The sequence below is a fragment of the Lepisosteus platostomus genome, chromosome 2, assembly GCF_059453375.1.
Source record: "Lepisosteus platostomus isolate fLepPlt1 chromosome 2, fLepPlt1.hap1, whole genome shotgun sequence".
NCBI classification, from domain to species: Eukaryota; Metazoa; Chordata; class Actinopteri; order Semionotiformes; family Lepisosteidae; genus Lepisosteus; species Lepisosteus platostomus.
In genome coordinates, this window is record NC_142612.1 from 61,274,495 (window position 1) to 61,301,357 (window position 26,863).

General features: G+C 41.0%; 2 protein-coding genes across 2 annotated transcripts; one reads left to right on the plus strand and one right to left on the minus strand.

Moving 5' to 3' along the window:
* The first annotated feature begins 1,821 nt into the window (after positions 1 to 1,821).
* Positions 1,822 to 11,229, plus strand: parlb (presenilin associated, rhomboid-like b). Its single transcript, XM_088611172.1, has 10 exons — positions 1,822 to 1,931; positions 2,795 to 3,011; positions 4,234 to 4,374; positions 4,933 to 4,981; positions 6,254 to 6,349; positions 7,568 to 7,717; positions 8,356 to 8,426; positions 8,879 to 8,980; positions 9,810 to 9,907; positions 10,465 to 11,229. Exons 1-10 carry the CDS (start codon positions 1,861 to 1,863, stop codon positions 10,577 to 10,579), a joined length of 1,110 nt encoding a protein of 369 aa, XP_088467298.1. The 5' UTR covers positions 1,822 to 1,860; the 3' UTR covers positions 10,580 to 11,229.
* A 2,241-nt stretch (positions 11,230 to 13,470) lies between these two features.
* On the minus strand, positions 13,471 to 26,863 carry il20rb (interleukin 20 receptor subunit beta). Its single transcript, XM_088611185.1, has 7 exons — positions 26,660 to 26,863; positions 22,195 to 22,327; positions 21,314 to 21,504; positions 21,014 to 21,138; positions 19,081 to 19,231; positions 18,029 to 18,168; positions 13,471 to 14,717 (listed from the first exon to the last, which is right to left on the minus strand). The coding sequence occupies exons 1-7, from the start codon at positions 26,736 to 26,738 to the stop codon at positions 14,616 to 14,618; spliced, it is 921 nt and encodes a 306-aa protein (XP_088467311.1). The 5' UTR covers positions 26,739 to 26,863; the 3' UTR covers positions 13,471 to 14,615.

Sequence of the window (26,863 nt, forward strand, 5' to 3'; positions counted from 1 at the left end):
CCTAGGACTCGCTTTCATAAGTCCCTGGGATGATTTTGCACAGAGGTATACAGTGGTGAGGTAATGGAGTTTCTTGGGCTTGAAGAATTTAGTCCACCGAGGCTTAAAAGTCCCTTCAGTGAAAGTGAGACCCCAAGCAAGAACACATTGGGACCACCAGGTGGTGCTCTTTGCCCACAGCTTCCAAATGTCAATAAGATCAATGGCTCAACGCGGCCAAACTCAGTCCCAAAGAGGGAGGCATGGTGGTGCAGTGGCTAGCATTGCTGTCTCACAGCACTGTGGTTCCCCATCTGTCTGGTAGGTTACTTGGCTTCTGTAGAAATTGTCTCTTGTGTGAGTGTGTTTTTGTGTCTGTGTGTGCGCACCCTGTGGTGGACTGGGGTCATATCAAGGTCATATCCTGTCTTGCGCCAAGTATTTCCCAGGACAGACTCTGAGCTACCATGACCCTGAACTGGAAAAGTGGTTATTGAAAGTGATGTGATGTGATAATGTGACTGAGGTTCAATGATTAACCCCTCACTGAAATCCTCTTTCAGAGGGGTTAACCAGACTAGTGTGTTGCATTTTAAAGACATGAATTTAATTTATTTTTTACATGACATAACACTACTCCCAGAACTGAGGAACTGAGCCCCCTCACCAGGGGCTCAGTGAGAGATCTGCAATAGGCTGCAGCAACCAGATCACATTCATCACCCTCTACTGCATCGCCTGAGCAACAGGGTGGAAACGCATCATCTCGGAGCACTTAGCTGCTGGTTTTTGCAGAGAAGTGTCAGCTGTACTGCAACAGGGGACAAACAGTGGGCTGTCTCTCCTCCTGAAAAGATTTATAAAAGATGGGTCACCAAAGACATTCTGTGAGACTTTTGAGGTCTGTTGTCTAGGTTTCGGAGTAACACTGCACCTGAAGAACATGCATTAGCCTTGAGTAGTACCGTCCAGAGAGACATGCTGATAGAGATTGATAGAGAAAACTATCGCACGGGCAGTGTGCTGTATGTATGGCCAAGTAATCCAGAGCTAGAAAGAGAGGGACTAGTAAGGAAATAATAAGGAGATATAATACAGTATTATAGTAGCTCAGGTGGGTACCTGCATCAGCATGCATAGGCTGCAAAGGAACAAGTAATAGGTTTATTCCACGCTGAAAAGAGAAGAAAGAAAACACAACATTTCGGCCATGGAGCCTTCTTGAGGTGTGATCAGCCTGAAGAAGGCTGAAACGTTGCGTTTTCTTTCTTCTCTTTTCAGCATGGAATAAACCTATTACTTGTTCATCTGGAGTATTATAGTAGTTGCTTTTAGAAAATAATTTAATACCTCCATATTTCACATCAAAACATTATTTTAGGAATGCCCGGCTCAGGGAAGTACCTCTATTACCTCTGTCACATCACAAAGGTTTAAGATTTCCACAATAACAATGTGTTTAGCCCTTTTTCTTACATAAATGAGGTTCTGTATCTGCAGTACAGGCTCTGTTTTATATAAAGTTCACATGTGGACTGGAAGTATTGCACTAGTGTGATGCCCGCTGTTCAATGCATCAAACACGTAAGCTTTAAAGGGACAATTACTGCAGTTATCACAAACATTTTTCACAAATTTTTGTAGGTTGTGTACGAAATCAAGGATTTCTCAGCTCGTTAAAGAGTTCAAACATTAAAATAATTTTATCACGATTTTATTGCCTGCATACAGAATATTAGACATTGAAATAAATACCTGTATTCCTCCTCCTTACCGCTAGGTGTCCCTGTGGGATCTCGTCTGCTCTGTTGTCCAATAGAAATCTCTAGGGCTGACCCGGTAGGGGATGTCAGAGGGTTGGTTGGTTGGGATAATTCAGACATGGCGTGGAGAGGTTGTTTCTTATGTTGGAGTAAGGGGGATATCCTAACTTTATCTTACCGAGGAAGCAGGTTCGTGCCTTAAATATTTATCAGTAGGTAAAGCGTTTACCGAGTCGACCGTCGACTCTCGTTAAGTAACGTTAAAAGATAACTTAACAAGAAGCTGATGACAGACTGACCTTATGCAATTTTTGTAACTCGATTTATAGAGGGTCTCTTCCATCATTGGAGTCTGTAGATCTCTTATTAAACCACAGATCGTGCTTTTCTACATTTATAATGTCGTGTTTGTTTTTGCTTATGTCTGACAAGTCAGGTATTTTCAAATACAGTATTATAAAAATGGTGTAAGTAGTGTAGGTTTTTTTTTGTAAACTATTTTAAGTGTACCGTAAAGGTCAGCGCATTTGCTAATGTCTGGTAAATGGCACTATGTTTGAAAACTTCGCTTACCTAGCAAATCTGTAGGTCTGGCTCAAGACAAGAGGAGCTTAATTAACTTTTGACAAGTTGTGAAGTAAAACAAAAGACAACTGTTGTTCAGCAAACAATCATTCAGATTCTTCGGACAAAAGCCGGTTTATTATCTATATGAACATTAATACTAAGTGTAGACGTATAATGTCAACAATCTGTTATAATGACTTTAGGCTATAATGTGATTTTTTCGATGTAGGCTTTAGAAACGCATATATAAACACACTTAGTACACGCATAGAGGTGTTTTATTGACAGTTTTCCTTTTTTCTCTTTGAAAGCTGCTAGAATGTGGTTGACGCCTGTGTGTGTAGCGGGGGTGTTGGGGTGGGCAATGCGAGAGGAGTAAGGCGCGTGCGAGTGTGTCAGGGCAATGAGGGGCTGGCCGCGCGGCCCCGCGGACGGTCCGCGAGAGGCTCTGCGGTCCGTGACGCGCGCTTCTTCTCGCGTGGCAGGGCCGCCTTCCTGACGCAGCAGCGGCGCGGCTTCCGCAGAGCCTCGAAGAAGACCGAAACGAAGCCGGTGGAGGCCGAGGATGCGGGGCGCAGGCAGCTGGTTTCCAGCGACACAGCGGTCCAGAAAAAGGGGTTGGCCCCGCACTCGGAACCCCCGGCCCCCGCAGCCGCCCGGTCCTTCACCAGGCTTTTCAAGCCCATGGTGTTCACCTTAGGGGTAGGTGCTCTTCGTCTGGTGGTGAGGGTGATTTTGGGGGGTCTCTTCGTAGCCCACATGGATCAAGATTGCAGGAAAATGGGGGCAGGGGTCAAAAACAGTAAAAGTGACCATGTGTTACCTGCTTTTTATAATTGCTTGCACTTATATAGCGCTTTTCTGGACACTCCACTCAAAGCGCTTTACAGGTAATGGGGACTCCCCTCCACCACCACCAATGTGCAGCATTCACCTGGATGAAGCCAATTCATAGAGGGGGATTATTAAGAGGCCATGATTGGTAAGGGCCAATTGGAAATTTGGCCAGGACGCCGGGGTTACACCCCTACTCTTTTCAAGAAACGCCCTGGGATTTTTAATGACCAAGGAGAGTCAGGACCTCGGTTTTACGTCTCATCCAAAGGACGGGTAGTCTCTGTTCGTCATGTCTTTCCAGTTTCCACCTGTACATACACATCATTAGGTTTAAATGGAACAGGCATCATGGGGCAGAATCCTGTCCTGGGAAGTTTGGAATACAGGCTGTGCCAGGGGCTGACTGCGGCTGGACACTCCCATAACGTGGCCTGGTCCACAGCAGTGTACCTTCCCTGCGCGTCCAGCAGAGGTTTTTACAGGCTGAACCCATGTGGAACAGGGTTTATGCCTCTGAGGTGAAATTTTCCAGAAAAAATAAATACAACTGTGACTTCTGTAGTGTCAAACAAATGACAAAGTTCAGGTGTCTCTGAAGCAGAAGTCTCTTTATTCATATGGATATGGAAGTCCAGCTTGCAGCCACCAGACTTAAAAAATAAGTAGCTGAAGATGGTCCTTTATACCTTAAAACAAAAAGAGTTATTATGACTCATTCTAAACAAATGATAAGACGGCAACACATGCCAATTAATTATATCTAAGTTGCCGACTAGACAATAGTTCTTTTCATATTCTGGGCGTACAGCCAGCTTACCAAATACATGCCCCTTATCTTACTGACCAAGGACAGGCAGCATCTTTATATATATTTGAGCACAAAGCCTACTTCAAGCCACTAGACTGCATAGTTTGCAAAAAATTACAAAAACAAGAAATGATATTATTATCTAATTTCCAGAGCGGCTCTCTTATCTTTTTCACTTCTCATATCTGTAAGTGAGGGGAAAATGTGGCGACCTTCTGACACTGGACATACCCATGTTGAGTGGTGAAGCGCAGGCCCTTGTGACTAAGACCCTGTCAGTTTACAGGCTGCTCCTTCGCTACGGCGGCGATCTGGCAGTATGAGTCCCTGAAGTCCAGAGTCCAGAGCTACTTCAATGAAGTCCGGGCGGACTGGCTCGAGAGGATCCGCCCGCAGAAGCAGGGAGATATCCGGAAACAGGTACAGACGGAGCTGCAGACTAGGGCTGTAGTTCAGGGTTTGGACAACCTGCTGGGTTTGGGTTGGGAGTTACTGGGCTTTGTTTTCCTTTATGGGTGGCAAATGTATTGGTCTCGCAGACTAATGTTTAACTAAACTCAACAGCCCAAAATGTTGTGATGTAGCTTTCTCTTCACTCAAGGAACATGTACAAAACTCCCATTTCTTTCACTCTGAGAACTAGGATCAGGTATTTAAAATCCAGGAAGGTATTGTCTGCTCCAGTAGTAGACCAAGTGGATGTGATATCTCCTGTGGAGGAAGATGCCAGCAATATCTTCAAAATGGATCACCTGGAAAGCTTCACATAAAGTCCAGATGGGGTCCTTGGATTAAAAAGACAAAGGAAACAAGATGGGCAGAGAGGAATCCTCTTCTTTGTAACCTTTCTTATGTTCTTAGTTTCTGCAGTAGCCAAAGCCCGGATGCTGTGTTTTACAGACTGAGGACTCCAATTACTGGCACCGCTGGTGGAGTCAACCCTCAGACTTCCCCTGAACTGCTGTTGTTCTGTTTCAGGTGAACCAGTGGTGGAACAGCCTGAGTGAGGGGCAGAGGACAGTCACAGGTGGGTCAGCCTTCCAGTTATTGTTTGTTTTAAACTACCCATGGATAGTTAACAAATGAATAATCAAAACCACCTCGCAGTTATTGGATCAAAAGAGATGTATTCACAAGCCTGTTTACAATGTAATAGGGCTGCCTCACGTCACCTGAAGTCTTGTTGCCTTGTTCTGAATCCCAGAACATGGTGCTGCGCATACCTGGAAATGGTCTATTTTGCGATCTAAATGGGAGGTTTTGAATGTTACTGCATACATTTTACTTTCATTGTAGTTTGAAATGCACTTATCAATGCCAATTCTTTTTACCCTCAAAATACAAAAATAGAGTTGCAGTTTGCCTTTAAGTTAAGAAAAATTCTTTGCTAAGAACCAGTGCAGTGTTTCCACAGTACTTGCGTTTTTATGCATTTCAATAATTGTTGCTAACAATTATTGAACCCCATACATTTACATTGCTGTTAAATAGCCCTCCATCATGGAGTGTGGTGCAATATTATCATTTTCCATTTCTGGACTTCAACAAGCTGAACTCTGACAGAACCTGCCCAATTTTGTCCTCTGACAGCCCAGGACCTGCAAATAGTTGAAAGTGGAGTGGTCTGGACTGAAAGTAGTGAGGTCTAGTATTTTTTGCCCATCCTGCAAAGCTTTAAGTGATTTCATGTGAATATTGGAGGTTGTTTCAGGTGCAACAGCGTTGCATAGTTTTTGACAGAGATTTTCATAGTATTGTGTGCAACTAGATTTCTTCTATCTTTCAGTTCCTCTATGATAAAGTTCCTGAACGACAAATTTCCAGTACTGGAGAAAACTTTTAAATTACACGTACGATTACACACAGTGTAGTGTTCTCTCAGGCAATGGCCTCCAGCATTGATATTTTAGCATACAAGAAGAATAAAAGCCTGTTGCTTGCACCCAGTAGGCTCTGGCCAATCCGTGACCCTGAATTGGAAGAAGCGGTAATAAAATGGATGGATGAGGAAGAAAATGTTTTATTTGCAATAGTGAGGACTGAGTCTGTCTTCAAAGGCATCTGGAAAGTTAAGGTTTTGGACCTATAGGTACAGTTCACTTCTTATTTGAAACAAGATAAATTCTTGCCTAACAGTATGTCACTTTTGGCTTCATTACTGAACAACATGGCTTTATAAGGTTAGTTAGAGGGGGGTTTCCGAAATCAGAGAAATATTGGCCGGACATTTAAGGAATTTGTTGCAGTCCCTAAGCATCATGCACTCCTAATGTTCTCCTTTTCCCTTCTGTATCCACAGGGATTATCGCTGCTAACGCACTGGTGTTCTGTTTATGGAGAGTGCCTTCCATGCAACGGATCATGATGAAATACTTCACCTCCAGTCCTGCCTCCAGTGAGCATCTAACCTCTGGGCTTGCTTTATTAAGCCTCTTCAACTACTGTAGCTAAGACGTACATTGTATTTGCATTGCTGTTTGTCCTCATTAAACCGGGCAAAGCCAGACACAAAGTGCTAATCCTTACATACAGTAGTTTATCTGTAATCACTTAACAAGATAAACCAGTATGATGTGAAACCAAAGCAGTAATGGTTGTGTGCTGCTTGTTCTTCATTGTTGAAATCCTCGGGTTAGAATACCTGTAAATGGAAATGTCTGTAAAATTCCAAGTGCAGTGGTCCTCCAAGCTTGGCAGTGATTTCTAGAATTGATCAATGCTAGAGGGCTGCTGTGGTTTAAAATACTCTGACCTGATTTGCAACTGATATAATTCCTACCAAAATATATATATGTATTCCTATTTAAATATAAAGATTCATTACATCCACTTCCTGGGCCACTCAAAATTGTTAATTATTGTTAAAGAAAGGAACAAAAAACCTGTATTCAGGATATGCATATCATGGATGCAGTATATAAGGGAAAGGTTGTTAATCAATTGAATACACTAGACCAGGGCCCAACCTGAATGTGAGACAATTATTTTATATCAAAACCACATTAGGATGCAGGTGCGAGGTGTGGGTTTATTTGGGCACACCAAGACCAAGAATCAGTTCATGTAATGAATATAGCAATAAACAGCTGCTTGTCAGTTGTTGATGGATCGAAAGTGTAGTTTGTGAGTGTGTTAAAATAAGTACAATTCGCTGCCACCCACGACTTATAATTTAAATTCCTGCACGGGTATATTGACAAGTTTAAAAGCCTGCATGTAGGTAATTTAATTCATCTTACAAAGGATACAAATAGACAAAGCCTTGCTCAGTAAATGATCGCTTTAATATAAACATTAAAACATACCAGTATTTGGAAAACTTACTGATTTTAAAAAAGGTAGATGCTTTAAACATTACCTGCTTGCAATTGGAAGATTTTTTTTTATTTGAATAATTAAAACAATATTCCAAATTATTATTCTAAACTAAATAGGATATTTAACACTTAAAAGCAAGCCCCAGTCAGATGTTTTGCCAACAGGAGCCTCCTGCTGTATGCAAACCTAGCTGAAGACCGACTGTTACATGTAAGTATATAAGCCTGTATTGCTGTATACCGATGAAAGCCGATTGAGCTGCTCGAGTCTGATGGCCTCTTGCCATCTCTCTCAGAGGCTGTGTGTGCCCCGATGATCCTCTCCACCTTCAGCCATTACTCCCTGTTCCACATGGCCGCCAACATGTACGTGCTGTGGAGCTTCTCCTCCAGCATCGTCTCCCTGCTGGGCCGCGAGCAGTTCATGGCTGTGTACCTTTCCGCAGGTGAGGGAAGGGCTTTCATGGGGGCAGGAGACTAAGATGATGGTGCCAAACACAACTAGCAAGTGCCATCCTTGATCAGATCCCTTCTGTGTTTTGTTCATTTAAGTTTTCCATCACACTAGGGATTTCAGGTGCCTCAATGATAAATAAACCTTATAACGCAAGAGAAAATGAAGTGGAAGTGCATTTAAAGCCATCAATGGAGGGTTTTCTTTTTACGCAAAGGGTTGTGGGAGTGTGCAACAAGCTGTCCAGCCATATTGTTGAAGCCAGTACCCTGGTTTCTGTCAAGAAAGAACTTGATGAGAATCTTAGATCAGTTAACTGCTAACTACCAAGTGGGCTAGATGGCCTTAATTCAGTTTAACCTGTAAACGTGTGAGAGCAAATAATTCAATTCAACCTTAGTTCAACTTTATTACACAGGTGCATAGTATAATGAAAAGTGTTTCTCATTAGTCGCTCAGGTGCAGTATATAAATAGGACAGAAGATAAGACAATAGACAGTTACACAATAGCAATAATAGTAACATGTAATAACATAACATAAATAATGATTGTAGTTCAGAACGTTTGGTTAGTGGTGCAGTTTTCATGAACATTTCGTTTATCTCTGCTCAATCCTTGTCATTCTCAGGTGTGATTTCAACATTCGTAAGCTATGTATGCAAAACAGCCATGGGTAGACTAGGCCCCTCGCTCGGAGCTGTAAGTAATACAAATGCACAGAGATTTAATTTAATCTTAATTTAGAGATTAAATGCTGTTTTAGGAACAGTATGCTACTGCAGTGTGACCAACCTAAGGAAAATACTGAAATAGTTTTGGTGAAATCTGAACTAGACGGTAATTCAAAACAATATTGAAAACAATTTCTAATCAGGGGAGATGTGCTTGCGCAAGTGTTAATCAATCCTTTTTCACTTGAGTGCCTCGCATTGCTTTTGTTAATCCCCAATGTACATTCCTGATGGCAGATTCAATTTATTTTTTTTGCACAGCATTGAATTAACACAATGCAGTGCACAATTTCCCATTGACTTTTTTTCAAGCCGTGCAATCAAAATTCAATTTGACGTTTTGTGGTAAAAGTATTGAAACTGAGCTTTGGGATTTTAATTCCATGAAAATGCAGCTTGTCTTTTCCTGTCCGCCCCCAGTCTGGCGCCATCATGACCGTCCTGGCTGCGGTCTGCACGAAGATGCCTGAGGCCAAGATGGCCATCATCTTCCTGCCCATGTTCACCTTCACAGCTGGCAGTGTGAGTAGCAAAGCAGCTGTCATACTCAAATCAAGGCTCATCGTTGGCATGGGCAACGAATTACGGTGTTGCCTAAGCAGAAAAAACACACTTGCAGACATTTATAAAACGAACGTATTAGCGGACGTTACCTCTGTCACTGTTACTGTTTGCTTTCTGCAGAAGGGCTGAGACCTGAGCTGAAATGTGTGTGTGTGTGTGTGCACACCCACATGAACGCATGTGCTGCTCCCAGGTTTCTTTTGCAGTTTACATGGTTGCTGATAAGAGCTTTTGATTGTAACTGAGGGGTGGCATGGTGGCGCAGTGGTAAGCGTTGCGGCCTTGCAGTGCTGGACCCCTGGTTTCAGTTGTGGACCTGTTCTCCCCGTGTTTGCGTAGGTTTCCTCCAGGTGCTCCAGTTTCCTCCCACAGCCCAAAGGGTGCGTGTGTCTGTGTTTGCCCTGTGATGGGAGGGTGTCCTGTCCAGGGTGTATCCTGCCTTGTACCCGTTTGTAACTGGGATTGATTACAGCTCCCCCGTGACCCTGAATTGGATGAAGCAGTTAGAAAATGAATAGATGTATTGTTGCTGAATTTGGACCATGTAATTGCAAGTGGTATTTTGTTCTCTCCTAGATTATTTCTGGTTTTCTTTCTAAACTGACTTTAAGTATGAAATGGTATTTTGGGGTTAAGAAGGTCTGTATGTTTTTTTTATTACTAAAATCCACATAATGTTTTATGATGTTTTTAGTCATCATTTTTCTTTTTTGGTCATTCTTCTTTCTAGCAGTGTCTGCAGCATGATGCCTCTTCATCTTGTATGGTCTCCCTTTCATCATTCTAGGCTTTGAAAGCAATCGTCGCCATGGACACGGCTGGCCTCATTCTGGGATGGAGGTTCTTTGACCACGCCGCTCATTTAGGGGGAGCCCTGTTCGGAATGTGAGTGAGCCCGTGTCCTCGCCCTTCTCACGGGGGGAGCTGACTGCTCAGCCTCCTGATGCCTGCCTGCCTGCCATGCCTCTGTCTGCTTCTTGCGGGAACTGGCTCTTGCTGGAGAGCACTAGAGCATAAGAAAGGTTACAGATGAGAAAAGGCCCTTTAGTCCATCTTGCTTGCGAGCTTGTAAGTAACTTGTTGATTGAAAGATCTCGCCCAGCTTTTCCTTGAAGGATCTCAGGGAGTCAACAGTGTTGCTGGGCAGTTTATTCCAGAAACACCTCCTGCTTTCAGTGTAGTGCATACTCTGTTCATCAGTGGGTAACTCTAGAAACTGAGGAGCACAAGCACTGATTTCCCATGGAAAAGGGAGGTTGTTTCTGAACTGGCAGGAGATCAGGCAGTGATTTGAATTCAACCGTGAAAAATGGGATATCAAGAATGCACCTTGAAGATGATGATCATAGAGCCAGTGTTAAACAGTGCAGAGTCACCGTGAGTCTGCATGCCTGGTGTTGAACTGTTTTCATACGGTTTTTCTTTATCCCCACTTGCTGCAGCTGGTACGTCTTCTACGGGCACGAGCTGATCTGGAAGAACCGGGAGCCCCTGGTGAAGATCTGGCACGAGATGAGGACTCGCGGCCCTGGAGGAGGAGGGGGCACCTCCCCCTAGACAGCAGGGTGTGTCGGGGTCTGTGGAGAGCTGCTCTCAGGCCTCGTGGACGTCAGATCACCTGGACCCGCAGCACAGGCTCTACTGTGGATCTGCACAGGCTCTACTGCGGATCCTCGCAGACGAGAGACAGGCTCCTGCTGCTGCATAGTGATTGTTCACATATAGGGAAGACCCTGCATTCTTTCGTTTACGGACAGATCTCATCAAGATCATCTCAGATTTGGAGAAAGCAAGAGTTTTTGCAATGACTGCCCTAAATCATGGCTCAGTCAGGCTCCTTCTGTATTGGTAATACTCAGCTGCTTGATGTTTTCTTAATATTGTCAGGGGGAGGTAAGGAGGAGTCACCTGATCTGACCAAACCATCAACTTTGTCACCTGGCAGTTGACATTCACCTCCCATTGGGCAGGTGATGAAGGCTTGCAGGTCATCTCCCACATTTCCCATTAGGCCTTCTCCCCCGTTTCGGCCGATACTGCTATATATGCAATACAGAGTAACTGAACTGGTAAGGGGCGAAGGTTTTTAAACTACTTTACGCTTGTGGTAAAACTTGGGATAATGATAGCATCTGTTCAGGAATTTAATTTATACATTTAAACATTGAAATTAATTAAACCTAAATGCGTTACTTGAGAAAACAAAAGACCGCTCAGTATTTTTTTTGCTTTATCTCGTATCTCATGACCCCAGTAAGCAATGCCAATGAAGCAGGTAATTAGAGAAATTCGTTGGGGAGTGTTTCATCGTAATAAACCATGCATTTACATTGGCAGATAAGCACCAGGATGAAGGTGTTCATGGCTGCTGACTGCACTAAGCGCCAGTGTGTTAGACCTTACAGTGGAAGTGTGCCGAGTGCTAGGATTTGTAAGGGTGCAGGACCTCTTCTGTAGCTTCCGTGTCTTGTATTTGGGATTGGGGTGGTGGGGCGCAGTGATGCACAGAACGGCAACGGCCTTAAGAGAAAAGCGCTTTAATTTTCTTACATTGTTGCTCTATTTGTAGTTTTCTTCTCACTTGGACAACTATCCTTTCTTGGTGTTCACACCTCAGAATGTTTCCCAACAGAAATATCCTTACAGTACGTACACCACATTGCACACTGTTGGCATCTCCATCGTGGTCAGCCCGCCAAGCAGAAAATTTCGTTATCCAGCTGAATAAAATGAAATAAATATCACTATATGTACAGTAGAAGCCAAAACACTTGATTTTAATTTGGCTGATTTTTTTTTTGCTGGAGCCAAGCCAATACACATCAAATATATACAGGTATGTGTGCCCCTCACGGAAAGCAATCTTCTGTAAATGTGAAGCATCTAAACAAAAACAATCTTGTGCCGTGTTGCCTATGTGCTAGTACGCTTACAATTTGAAATGGAGACCTCCCGGAAGCAACAAACTGCTTTAATACGGTAAACCAGTCTTCTCATGCGTGACATTTGGTAATGAGGGAAGAAGGGAAATAATTGTAGTTCCCAATGTGTCGCTACTTTATTAATCTTATTTCAGCTACCAGTTGTGTCCTGACAGTTCCCCTGTGTCCTTGTCTTTCATGTGGCACAGTTCCTTCGTAGAGTAGAAGAGTCAGCAAACTCAGCTGCATGCTGAAAACATGCCCCCACTTTTTGAAAAGAATCAAAGTATTGATCAGAATTTGTGATGCTCACTGCACAACTTGGTTGAAAAGTTAGTTGCTATTCTTTATGCAAAAAAGTGAAGATGTTATGTGTATAACATAACTGTATTTTTTAGTTCAGTTTCTCCAGTGACCTCGCCCCTTAAATTAGTACACTTGTCATTTCACACCTGAAACTGACTTACGCAGTTTGCAATAGTAAACTTGAACCAGCCTCTTAAAATATTCATGTAAATGTATTTATTGCTTAGATTGCCTGTGTAGATTTATATGCAGAACAGGAGCTATAAATTTTGGAGCTTGGATACATTCCCAGAGGAGTAGTCTTTGATGGTGTCAATCCACTTCAGAATGCTTTGAGTAACATTGCATCAGCAAAGGTACAAGAAAAGAAATAGCTCTGAAATGTTTTTTTTTCTTCTGTTTTTGTAAATGTACATTTTCAGTCAAGTTTATGGACCTTTGAAATATGAAAGTTGAAAAGGACTTATGGTTAGTTAAAATGAGCTGGTCTCAAACACCGTATGAGGCGATGATGGTCCAGTTCATCCTGCAATGCCACCTGCTGTTAGGAAAGATACATTGCAAAAACATCCGTTGTGAATGCACATTTGCATACCGCATGAATATTTTTAAAACAAAGGTGGAATTTTCAAACACATCTCAAAAAGCATTTTCCTTGCAATATATTCTTTATCTTGAGCTATTCCATTTGTATCTATGTATAAATACAGTCCCGTAAGAGTTTGCATTTCAGCCTTTCTCCATCTCTAGTGGATCACTGGTGATTCAGACTGGGGGTTGTAAGTAATGAACAGAGAACATAAATGACAAGCTTATTTCCAGTCTGATCTTCCTGGACAATAAATACAAGTTTTTTATTTTAAAAAAGGTTTCATGATTAAAATGGTGCTAAATTACTTGTTTTAAAATTCATGCTCAATGTGGACCCCAAAGTGTTTTCTTTCTGGATTAGTTTGCAGAGAAGTGTAATTTTCTTCACCTCTTGTTCTTCCTTAGGCAGTGATCTTTCAATGTATTTCCCTCATGTTTTGTGTTAAGAATGTGGTTCACACTAATTATCATATAACAGAAGAAGAATAAATAAGAGGATATGAAAATATATGGAATTTATAGAATGGATGTAAGATTCAGGAAAGAAGCACATGAGATAGTAAACCACCAAAAGAAAAGTAATAAAGTTGTTCTCCACACTGGGGGAGGGGAAAAAATAAAAATAAAAAGTTAAAAGATCACATTTTTATTTTGAATGGAGAGAATAAACCACATAGAGCAATAACATAATACCCTGTAAAGGTTTTAACCCTCGGATTTATGTCTGGAAAGTGCAAGATCAAAGGTAAGGGAAAATAATTTCTAAATAGTGGACAGTAAACATGTGAAACGAGAATTGTCTCCTGAGATCATGTGTCGCTTCCCTTGTTACTATGGTTTTTTCTCTCGATTTTACAGAAGCACTGTAAGAAGAGCTTTTGAAACTGGCACTTATTTGCCTAAAGGTTGTGAGTTTGAGGCAGAAAGTAGGCAGAGGACGTCTTTAGATCAATTATCTAGCAATCAAATGAGCTACTGTAGATGACCTCCTCGTATTGTTACCCTTTTCTTATGTTCTTGCAATGTTTGAAAAGGAATTGCTTAATGTTATGAAACGTTAAAATCCATTTTGAATCGTGAAGTCCTGCTACAGAACATCATGCTGGACTATCAGGACTCATAGCGCAATCAGTATATTTAACATTTTCTCATCTTTGCCCCTGGCCTGGGAATTATATTGTTAAATAATTAAGCATGAATTCTGAAGTTTCTGAGTAAAAAGTCCAAGATAGTCAGGTATCCAAATTCTGTGCATCCTGGGTACAGAAACAGATCATGTCAAGCATTCAATGTGTTTTGGCTCAAACTGTCTTTGAAATAACCCTGAGATATGAGAAAATAGATAATTTAATGTGATAAATACTTTTTAATAATTTTGGTTTCAGAGTCTCAAGAGTTCTCGAATGATCTTAACACTGAAAAAGTCAGGGTGCTTGCAATCACACTATTGTGCAGTAAAAAGTCCTTTAATAGTTCCCTAGTCCAGCTTCTATTCCATTGAACTGGGCAGTTACTGGATAAATGCTACCTTAGGAGCAATACATCGCAAGCTTGGTCCAACAGGAAAATCAGAGTGTTTGCTCAGTCACTCCTGCTGTAGATGAGTTCCCAAATAGTGTCCTGGGAACTATGTCCAGATGTCCCCCTTTTTTGTGCAGTATAAATAAGTAAATGAAGGGTTTCTGTCTCAAGTGCCATTGGCCAAGTGGTGTGCTCCTTTTAATTCTTCCTCCCTTGTTCTGTTCCTCTTCCTTTTGGCCTCTGAGTCCTGTATTTCAGCCTTCCTTAGCAGGCAGGACAAGGATGGCGTCACAGACTTCACTGGGCCTATTGCTGCTGTGCTGTGTTTTCACCTTGTAGTCTAGCAGGTCCTGCAACTGAAAACACGAGAGTTGTCACCCTCCACTGGTTCTAACAATCTGTTCTTGACAGGTATAGTCCCAGGCAGGCAACAGATGTCTGAAGGTGCAACAGGCTTAAGACACAGCATTTTTTAAGAGGTCTAGTGATTCTTTTCTCATGCCTTTGTGTTTATTCCATTGAAAATCCCCTCACTGTGTTTTCATGTTGATGCTAAACAAACATTACACAGATTCTATAAGAAGTTTCCCAACAGCCATCTAAGCCTGCCTCATTGAGGCATCCTGTCATAGTTTAGAACACAGTAAATGAGTATTATGCACAGTTAGCTTTACAATTCTACTAAGATCTCAGTTGGAGGACATATATAAACTGTAGTACAAAAGCCACTGTTAGAACTTCCCCATTTAATCATACATTTGATTTTCTTTGTGAAAAATATCATTGTTCTCACTCTTTTTATCTTTGGCCTCGAATGTTTTGCTCCCACACCAGAAAAAATAAGTAACCTCAAGGGGAAAATCATGTGGAGCTCTCAATGGTGGCCAGTGCGTGGTGGGCTCAAGAAAAATAAAAAACGAGACAGACCTCCATCACCTCCTTATGCCAAAACTGCACAGCTTCCCCCCCAAATGTTAATTGCTGAAACCAGTGGAATGTGCAGTTCAGTCCCAGAGTAAAGGCTCCTTGATCGAAGCTGAAATCTTTCATTTATTACAGAAACCCCATGAAAACCCTCAACGGGTGATTCACATAGCTTGCAGTTTAGTAAGGGCACTGTAGTACTTTAGTTTGGTATACTTGTTTTTCGGTTTTGTGGAAAATTGCTAGACTGGTTTTAATCCATTTAATCTATAATCCGTGCTTTCAGTCTCTAGTTTAGCAGAGTAAACACGCTTACCTTGAGAATTAAGATGAAATTGCTCCTGGTATTTCTTTGTGTTCTAATAAGAGAGCAGGATGTAGCTTCCTTATAAGACAGCTTTTTCTTTGTTTCTTTCTCTTTTTTAAATTTACAAACCTCAGTACAGTTGCTAGTTGCTAGTTGCTGTCAAAGTATTGAACCTCAAATTAAAAGCATAAGGCCGTTTCTGTCACGCCCTCTGCAGCCAGAGGGCGCTCCTACTTTGCCCTGTCCCTAGTTTCCTGTGCTTTGTTCTCCTTCCGGTCTCTCTCTCTGGGGCTATATATTTCCGGGTCACTTATTCTGCTTCGCTCAGCATTGACGTTCGGATGTCCTGAGACCCGCCTAGCACCAGGTCGCCGCTCCGTCTGTGACCTGAGGGCATAGGTTTCTATACGGCGCTCCAGAACTCTTTGCACTGCTGAGCCTGGGCTAACCCCCCGATCCGCCGCTTCGCATAGGGTCTTTTTCGCTCTCCTGCCTCTCCACAGTTTGTCCCTTCCGACATCCGTGACAGTTTCAGGGTCTGATTTTCAGAATGATCGTATTTCTATGTAAATATATCCAGGAAGGATTAATATCTAAAGACTGTTGGCATGTGGAATAGGTGGAAATCAGAGGTCCTGATCTCTTGGTCAGACTTGCTGACCTTTGGGAGTAAGATCTGGAGTAACTGGTTAGTCAGCCTTTTCCAGAGATGGTCTGCAGGCCAGCTGCTGAGGGATTGAGGTTCTAGTGCAGTCTGGAGTAGAAGTTTTGGGTACAAGCCCTACAGAGAAATAAAAGTTGGTGTCTGATAGATTCCAATTATTGGACACCAATTTGGATTCTGACTGCCCAGACCTGAAGGCCAAACCGAGTGAGTCCTGGGGCACCACAGTACACATTCCTATCCAGAAGAGGAAGACAGGAACAGTGGGGCATTTGATGGTTAGAGCATATTCTGTGTAAGTCACAAGGAGACCTAATTGATTTCTTGCCTTCCTGGTGCTCAGATATCAATACTTGGCTAGAGCTAGGGGGAATCCAATCGTCACGATACATATTCTCACCACATTAGTACCACATGCTATCCCAGGACTTCAGATATACAAAGATTAAGCAAGGGAATGGAATCCTGGAGTAGAGAAGAAGGATCTAGGTTTTTGGAGCACTGGGCGTCTAATTAGAACAGAGGGTCTAGGCAGAATGCTCTACAGTTCAATCAAGAGCGAGAGAATGCATTGGGTTGAGCAAGGTGATTGTGAATTATTTAACAGGGATCAGGGGGTTACAGAAATGTAGCATTCGGAGAGTGATGGAGATGAATTTAATATAAGCAGGGATGGATTGTTCAGATGAAACATGAAAGACTGATGAGGCAGTGCCTTAGCACATATAAAAAATGGCAGAGCAGTAAAAAAATCAAATATACTGTAGATAGCACTGATACTTCAGCTTTTTTTACAGTTTGAAAATGTGAATAGACGTTCAAGACGTTTAGTCACAGCAGTCAGTTGTGATGATGATTCAGACCTATTCCATACAGCATGAAGTCATATTGGGGTGTTTCAATTGTCCTCGCAGACTAATATTAACCATTTTGGAAGCACAGATGCTGAAGGTGAAGGGGATGATATAGTAAATGATGACTTTGTCACTCAAACTGTCAGAGGAGCAACAAAGAAAAGGTGCTACATAGGCCTTTCTTTTTAGTTGACAATCGTACAGTAAGAAACACAATCACCTTTAAGGTGTATGTCAAGCTTAGAAGCACAGAGCTTAAGTAAAAGGTTTATGATTCTAAGAAGGAAAGCTTTAAGAGAATGAGGCAGCTTAAGACAAATTTGAAAAGCTTGGCTAAATGTCAAAAACACAGATATACTATAGGCAGAAATCGTCCTAAAGGTTAGCAAATTTGTGGTCTGGAAAACATTGGCCTTAAAAACACGTAAATGAGGAAAATTGTCTATACCCCACAGATCTATAGCCCACAAGGAAACATGTTTTGTGCTCTCTATGGACCGAGAGAACCAAAAGTAAAGCCAAGTTCAATATTACGACAGAAAGAGACCAGTATATGAAAAGCAAAGTGTGTTAGAGACAGATATGAGTCTACTACAGAAGATGAGCAGGGCTTTGCAGATATTTTTTAATGATATCTTTTTTTACAAAGTCATTTGTATAAAGGAACAAAAGGTTCATTTTAAATTTAAATATATGTTGTAGAGTATATGAAGTGCTTGAGAACATTTGTATGTAGGTCAAACAGGGAGAGAAAATCACTCTGTCAGTTTTGTCTCCTGGAGGCCTCTCCGTTACAGAATAAACCTCTTTTCAAAACTTCCCTGAACTGCACCATGACTTTTGGCATCCTCTACAATTTGCTTTATCTATATTCTTTTTTTTTTCCATGTCAGAAACAAAAAATCACACTCAGCTCACCAGGACATCTGGCAGGGGTTCCTTCAGGCAGCAGGCGGACTGGAGGACAGAGTAATACTTCCGCAGGGAGATGAGCAGCAGGAGAGCCAGGATAATAGAGGTGCATAAGACGGTGGGCAGCAGCCACTGAGGTACTGGACCTTTCAAGGGAGACACTGGAATTAACCCGTCTGCAGAATGTTTTCAGTTCGTGTGCATGAAAGCTTTCCATTAGAGCTCCACCATCTATCCACCTGTGTGAGCCACTGTGTGCAAGTTATGACTGGCACGTCACTAACAATCCACTTTCGCTTTGAAGATTTTTGGACGTGTAACAGCATAGGCCATGGAACATAGCTGAGATTCCTGTATTACTGCCAAGTTCTGAGACCAGGGAGGAGATTGCGTAATTGATTTTCAACTCCATGCCAAGGCAAAGCCTTCTTAATCCAGCTTCTGTCATTATTTTGAAGCCGCCCTTACAAAAGAATTAGGTTAGGTCAACTTGCAAAACCTGACAAAAGTATGTTTGTGTTTTTCACAGGTAATATTGTGATTCATATTTTGTGTTACTATATATCAGAACTGTTCTTTCTTACTGTATGTGGCACCAAACAGTGTAATGTACAGTATACGGAGCACAAACCCATACAGTACACCAAATGTGGCAATGGGTTTGAACACCTGTAATTCTTATTGTCACTGTTGCTGCTGCTGCTTCTGTGCAAAAGTTCACTGCCGGCACACATTCCAGACTTTCTGCTGCTTTAGGAGGATAAAATATGCATGCAAGTCATTTTAAATTCTGTTCTCAATGTGTTTAACATTGTAGATGCTTTTATTAAACCTGGTAGTAAAATGTTAAATTTACTGTTTTGAGATCTGGGAAGAGCGGTGAATGCAAATAAAGAGGAACCATTGAAAGACACTATATAAAATAAAAAACACAGTTACTGATTAGTCAACTTTGTAAATTAAGCACACTGTTATCTCCTTGATGAATAATAAGCTTGACACTTATCTGGTAGCTGTAAAATTATATTCTTGCCCACTTCTGGAAGGCAGGTACTCACTAGGAACGAAGTAGCACTGTGGGTTTGTAGATTCACTCTTCTTATTGATTGACTCTGCAAAGGCTAATGATCTGAGGCAGTACATGACTCCCTCCTCAATGTTGACAATATGAAAAGGGTTTTCCTCTGAAGTGATGGTTTTTTGGAACACCTACATTGTAATTGCAAAAGAACAACCCATTTAGCTTCATTGCTTAATCTGCTTAATCTATAAAATTCCTCAACCAGATATACAGGATGATTTATACATCATGTAACATTTCCAAAGCATCATAAAAACCAATCTGCATGTGATGCAAATTTTCATTTTCAAACAAGTAGCAATGATAACAAAGTGAGGTCACCACCATAGGTCCACAGGTTCATTTAGACAGAAAGAGCATGGCAGTAACGAGAGTGACTTTGTCCACTTTCCCCAGGGCTGGGGTGTCCCAGGTGCCTGTGCACCAGTGTCTGCCATCAGTGATGAATGCCCTTGAATCTGTTGAAGTTTTCGCATTTCAGCATTCCCTATGCCAGCGTGGTTAGTGAAAGTCTCAAGACTCCTCCAGCTGATCCTAACACTCCTGAGAGGACTGGAAGTGTTTACGTAAAAATATTAATTGTTCTGTTGTTATTATTTATGTTTATATTATGTTTGGAATTAACAGTACTCTCTAAATTGTGTGGTCGTGTCTGTTGTACTGTGTATGTCCCGAAAGATCAGCGGGATTAAGAATTCCATTGTATGTGTACATACTGTACAGTATGGCAATAAATTACTCTCTACTCTCTACTCTCTACTCTCTATGCTATCTGTTTCCTAACATAATGTAAAAAGGAATGAAAAGGAAAAAAATGATGGGAGGTAAAACCTTATGTGAAAGAAAGAGGTTATCGGGCAATAATAGCCATATGTAAGTACTATGTTGAAAATATTAGAGTTTGTACCTGAGAAGGCCTGTCTGTGTGATAATAAAAGCAACCATGCTGAGGCAGCTGTTTGTTTTTCTAGCAGGCAAGTGAAAAAGATTGCAAAAGAAACTCAAGATCCAGTGTTAACAGTACAGACAAAAAGCATCGGTCCTGGAACACGTGGACAGGGTACAGGGTTTCTCTAGTAGAAGGATTGGCATTCCAAAAGCAGTTCTGTGACTTTATGAGAGACTGAGCTGCCTACACTGTTGTAGATGGCAGAGTTAAGCTAGAAGAGGGCATTTGTATCCTGAACAGTTAGTTATATCTTAAGAGCGCTTGTGAAAATGTCCATTGCCAATGGACCAAATGTGAAACCTGCATCATGACAGGATAAGGCATCCCTTAACAGCACAGAGATTGTGTTGTTTTTTATATCTCTATAAATGCTTGGTATTTTGATAATGGTAATTACTTTATGGCTGAGATCCACATTTTCCCATGTTTTTGGTATAATAAATGATTGGTAGGATAAAAATCTCTTCACACAAGATTTTGTTAGCTATTGTATTTTGTATGGGCTCAGGTCTCACAAACTACCTGATTAGAGTGGGTACTGTAGGTAGGCCTGTCACCTTGCTGTTTTGTATTCATTCAGCATTTGTGAAGTTCAATAACCTTTCATTTTCACCTTCTGACTTTCAGCGTGTGATGTTCGAACAGGGCTGTGCTCCTGTGCATCACTGTGTGCACTAACTGTGCTGAGAGAATAAACTGACAGGAAATGTCATCTGTATGCATGATCTGAGCTCATGGTCAGAGGATCTTAAAATCTTCCATGTTTCTACTATGGATGGATTATTGCTGCAAACTTTTCAACTAAAATAATCGTATGTCTTTTAAAATCATACAATACGAATCATACGACAAAAGAACATTACTTTTTTTCCAGTAAGACATACGTGGACAAATGAAACACTGTGAGAGTTTCGATTGTTCAAAAAATGTTTTGCTTTCTAGAAAAGAAATCAATACTTACTTTACTTTCTTTTCCCTTTTTCCAGTAGTTAAGGATGACATCAATGGATTTGGGAATTTCTGCAAAGGTTACCCTAATGAACTCCCTTGCAGCAGTCACTGTCATTGTGGGTGTGGTCAGTTTTGCTGCCGGAGAATCAGACAAATATATCAGACCAAAATAAAGAGATCTGCCAACAGTATTTTCAGCACTGAATCTAAATTTAAGCAAATGTATATGCTGGTATTGGAAATGGTTCTTCATTAGTGTTGAAAAATTTTGCAGTGATTTTCTTTTTTTTTCTCCTTAGCTGTTACTCACTTTGCCTGCTGTTGAAGAGCTGTCTGATTGACGCCCAGTCTGATCTCTGACCCCCCTTCTGTGCGTGAACCCTGATATTATAGTCAACGTTACAGGCAATGTAGTCAGTCATGTCGCAGGTGCTGTGGGCAATCAGCTGGCACTCAAACACATCTTCCCAGCTCCCATTTTTGTACAGCAACTCAAATTCCCTGCCACAACCACCAGAAAACAATGCACGTGTTAAAAATGATGAACAAGTGTCTCTCCGGTTATGTCTGACACATTTTGGACAGTAAATTTCAAGTGTTACATTCTCTGCATTCAGAAAGGAGGAATACTCTTGAAGCAATACAGCTAAAAGCTTGTGTATTCTGCCTTTGGGTAAACTATGGGCAAATTCATAATTCCATCCATTTTCTAACCTCTTCTTCCAATTCAGTGTCTTGGGAATGCTGGAGCCCATCCCAACAAGCAACGGGCACAAGGTAGAGTACTTCATGGACAGAATACCAATCCATGGCAGGGAAGACACAGACACAAACACACTGGGGCCAGTTTTACCAGAAACCAATTAGTATGTTTTTGGACTGTGAGGGAGAACATACTGTATAAACTCTTCGCAAACAGGAACCCATGGCCCTAGTGCTGTGAGGTAGCACTGCTATCCATTGTATCTCTGTGCTGCACCCTTTGAGCAAATTCCATTGCAAATCTGGCCTAAGATCACCCGCAGGGGAAAATCCTCACATTGAGTCACAGGTGAATATGTGAATACTCTAGGTGTGGAAATCAGGGCAACTGAGACAGAAGTGAATACGTAACTACAGTAGGTGTGAAAATCAGGGAAGCTGAGACACAGGTGAATACGTGACTCTAGGTGTGGAATCAGGGCAGCTTACCCTTGGAACTGCACTGAATAGCTGACAAGGCCAAAGGACGCAGGCAAGGGGCTCCACTTCAGGAAGTGCTTCATATTGGTCGATTCAACCTCAACATTTTGAGGAGGAGGCAGTTTCTCAATACCTGGGGATACTGCATTAAAACAGACTAAAATTAACACATGCATTATACTGTTCCCACACAGTTTACATGTCCTTTCAGAATGAATCCTTTGTGAGGAACATTGTCAGAAGTCTTCTAAAAATATAAATACACCTTATCAATATGCTTAGTATTCATTTCTGATGTTGCTTGTGTAAAAAGTGAATCCATGCTATATCCTTGATATTTGTTTCCATAAACTGTAGGTAAACCTCTAGTTTAAGTTTTGTTAGTTTATTGTTTCTATAACCTTCCATGTGTCCAAAATCAGACTTCTGGTTTTGTCACCATTCTTATAAAGGGCACTACATTAGCAATTCTACAGTCCCTGGGTGCAACTGCTGTCTTCACCCTGTTGTTGGAAGAGTTGCCTCAGTGGCTTCTGAGTAAAATCTTGTTTCCTTAAGTAAAATTAGTAGGATACCATTAGGTCCTGAGGATAGTGTATATTAATCCTGAGCGTTTCTAGTACCCTCCACACATCTGCCTCTTCTATGTTCATAATATTTAATACAAAACCTTGTTACACTGCATGAGGCATGCTGACGTTTTCATTGTGGAATGAGTGAAATTCTCATTTACTACAGTACATCAGCTTATCCTCTTTCAATGTTTAGAGGTTGCCAATTTTCTCCCAGAGACATTTGACTATATTCTTTATGGTTCTTTACTATTGAAATACTGAAAGAACTTTTTGTCATTTATTTTAGCCTCTACTGCAAGATTACAGTTCCATATGCATTATAATGGATCTGTGACTGGAGTGAGTAACATAGTGTGACTCAAGCTGTAAGCCATTTTATAACATTCCTGAGCGATATATTTTCTCATTCAAAAATAATCAGAAAATAACCAGTTGTTAAAACAACAAGTTGAGAATGCCAAAAAGAAAACAAAGAGAAACAACCGATAAAGCTATTCCTGTGAAATGCTACATTTATTTTGGAAATGTGATTATGCGACTTTCAGATAAGCTCATTAGCCCCATTGTTTTTAAGCTTAACGACCGTAAGCAGGTTGCACAGCTGTTACGAAGCATCAAAAGTCCTATGGCTCAGACATTGCTGGTTTGGTGCGCAATTGATTGTTTGAGAGCCACTGGTGGTAGTGTTGGGATTACTTGACCAGGACCCTGTTGGTTCTGAGTTTCAGGGCTTCTCCAGGCTTGCAATGACATCAGTGAGAAACATGTCTCCACCAGTTGGCACCAAGTCTCCAATGGTCCTGGATCTGACAGTGTGTCAATAGGTTCTGATAGTGGACAGGTCTGTCTGTTTATCACACAGGAGCCATCAAAGGCAGCCAAGACTCAAAGAAACAGTTTGTGACTCTAAATCGGGTGGCTATAAAATAAAATCATATCAGAGAAAAGCATTGAAAGTTCTCTTGTTAGTGTAATTTGATGATTAAGTTTAAACAGCAACATTTGTTCTGTTTGTTGGCTTCTTGATTCATTGAGAAAGGAATCTTGGACAGGCAATCGATATGTACAGGTGAACCTAGGTACAATTATGCTGCCCTCTTGTTTATGTTGGATAAAAAAAGAAAAGTAGTGCTTGAGCAATATTAAATCTGGGCTCTTCTCAGGGGTCAAGATGGAAAACCTGTATAACAGGTCTGAGCTCTCATTGTGAAATTAGAACAAGCAGAACTCATTACCTCAACTGACATTCCTGAATTCTGTCTTCAATGTCAGAAATTGATTTTGTTTCTCTTTGCGAATGGTTTCTTGCTGTAGTTTATTTTACTTTTGTTCTTTTTTCATTGTTTTTAAGACCTTTTCCCCAAACAAGCTGCCCTTGCCCAAAAGGTAAAATAAGAGTTGATAAAAAGGTAAACAGGAAGAGTAGAGACACCACTTATAATGAGGCATTTTTTTAAACAACAAGAAAGCGAAATGAAAGACGATACCTAGCAACCGTGACTTGAAGTGTTTCAGAAGTGTAATTGTGCCTCTGCTGCTATACTATCATCACTTGGAGTGCTCAGAGAGCCAGAAGACCTACAGGCAAACAAATCAATCTTTAAAACGCGACCTAAGTTTACAAGAGAATCTCTCCGGGCCAGGTTTTCTTTATTATACCTTTGTGTCCGTAGGGAAATAAGTTCATTTAATTTTATGTTTAGTTTTCATGGGGCATAGTTCTTCATTCGTAAGGAGCCTACAAATAAAGTAAAGACTATTCACAGCATGCAGACAGGAACGAAGAGTAGATCTAAGGACTGCTCGCTGGGAGAACAGGAGCAGCCGGCAGGGTCTGTGATAACCGAGAGTGACACACTCATCTCAAAATAATCCAAGGCAGAGGAGATTCCCTAATACGCCATGCTTCTACTACACATAAAGTTATTACACGTTGTGTAAAGAAAAGTACTGCTAGAGGATTCTAGGAGCTAATCAGCATAAATTTAGAAAAAGTTGATATTGCTTAGATAACGTTAGAATTATTTAAAGTAAAAATGATGGTATATATGGGTTTTCTGAGTACTTTTGATAAAGGTCCCCATAAAAGATTAATTCTCAAAATGCAAGTGGTGGTCACTACCAAACACCTGGCTGTTAACATTTTTAGTGAAGACTAGAACAGAGTATTACATAACCTACAAATATAAGATGGGACACAGCGAGCTTGAAGAAGCTAAAGACGATAGTTTATGTTGACCATTTTTTCCTTTTATTGACAATATGAAGAAGTAATATAAAGCAGTCTATTGGCACAGAGTAAAAGTTATAGGATTTTAGAGAAGATGTTATGTTAAAACTATGACTTTTTACAAATGTGAATATTGTGCACAATTTATATATCATTTACAAAAAAAGATATTGCTACTTTGGAATCAGTTCAGTAAAATCAGGGTTCAGAGTTATTCAGTAAAATTCCGTGTGGAAAGGAATGTCCTAAACTGGAACTGGCTAAACTGAGCATCAAGCTACAGTATGGTGTTTTACCTTTTCCAGGTAAGTTGTGCCATTATCCCCCTAAAGACACAATAGTGTGTAGGTGTAAGTGCTTACACTTACACAATTTAGCAAGTAAAGGTGTGTGGTCATATTTTTTCTATGTAAGGAATGTAGCCATTTATCTAGAAGCAACAAATGTAAACATTCAGTTGCTATTGTCCTGGATTTTGACTTCATTATTATTAGTTATTAAAGTTTTTTTTACTAAGTTGTTTATGTCATACCTGCAAAGGAACAAGTAATAGATTTATTCCATGCTGAAAAAAAGAAGAAAGAAAACAAAACGTTTCGGCCGTGGAGCCTTCTTCAGGTGTGAGCTCACACATTCTGAGCAGGAGCTCACACCTGAAGAAGGGTCCACGGCTGAAACGTTGTGTTTTCTTTCTTTTTTTTCAGCATGGAATAAACCTATTACTTGTTCCTTTGCAGCCTACACGTGCTGACGCAGCTACCCACCTGAACTATGTCATACCGGTTTTAGTTCTCAGAACTCAAAACAATTAGGTACCTGCCCATTACTTAACAATACAGAATTGTTAAAAAAACTCTTAACTGCTGTTCCAAGCCACTTTAAGTCTACTTTTAATAATAATGAATTAATAAAGAAAACAATAGGACCATTATTACCATGATTGATCATGAATCATGTCATGAGAGGAGTAAAATAATATAATGAGCTCCAAACACACATTCCTTTCTATTTTAAATACTTTGTATAACACCCACATGACCACGTGTGAGCTACATGTGAGTTTTTCTATTCTCTATACCATTTTACTATGCATACTGGTCATTTACATTAATCAGTTTTGACACATTCCTGCTTATTTTGCTTTGTCCTTTGTTTAAAAAGTATACAAAATAATATTTGTGGTCCTGATAATACTTTGATAAACTGTTGTACAGAAACACAATTTTGCTAACTTCTGCTCAAACATTTAAAACCTCTACAAGAGAGCATTTTTAAGTGAGCCAAAGATTTCCTGCAAGATACCCTGCATCTTTAGCCAACATATTACAGTTTTTTTGTGGAAAAATACGTTTTAAAGAAAATGTGGTAAAGCAAAGTGAAATTATGGAAAAGATACACAGATCCTGTAAAGCATGCTATAAACTATGAGAGATGATGGAAAAGTAAATGTATTGCCCACGTAAGGCAGAGCCAGAAAAGGGCGACTGTTCATTCCCTGCTGAAAGGTAAAGAAAAGAAACACAACGTTTTGGCTGCAGAGCCTTCTTCAGGTGTGCGGGAGAGAGAGAGGGAAAGCAGCAGATCAATAAGGCACAGGAGAGCAAAGCCAGAGAAACACAGTGTGAGGCGAGGAGCCTGCTCTTTACTCTGAGCTGCGGTAGAGACCTACCAGCCAGTATGTGAGATGTGAGCATCAGCAGGTACAGGGGGCTGCTTTGTGCTGCTGCCAGAGTCTCCCTCAGCACCATTCTCTAGCGCTGTGTGAACGGCAGGCAGGCATGTTCTCCAGCGCGAGTGAGGCCTCCTGCTCCCTGTGCGGCTTCATGCCAAGTAAAGCACAGGGTGGCTGGCGAGGCAGTGACAGCTCACGTTC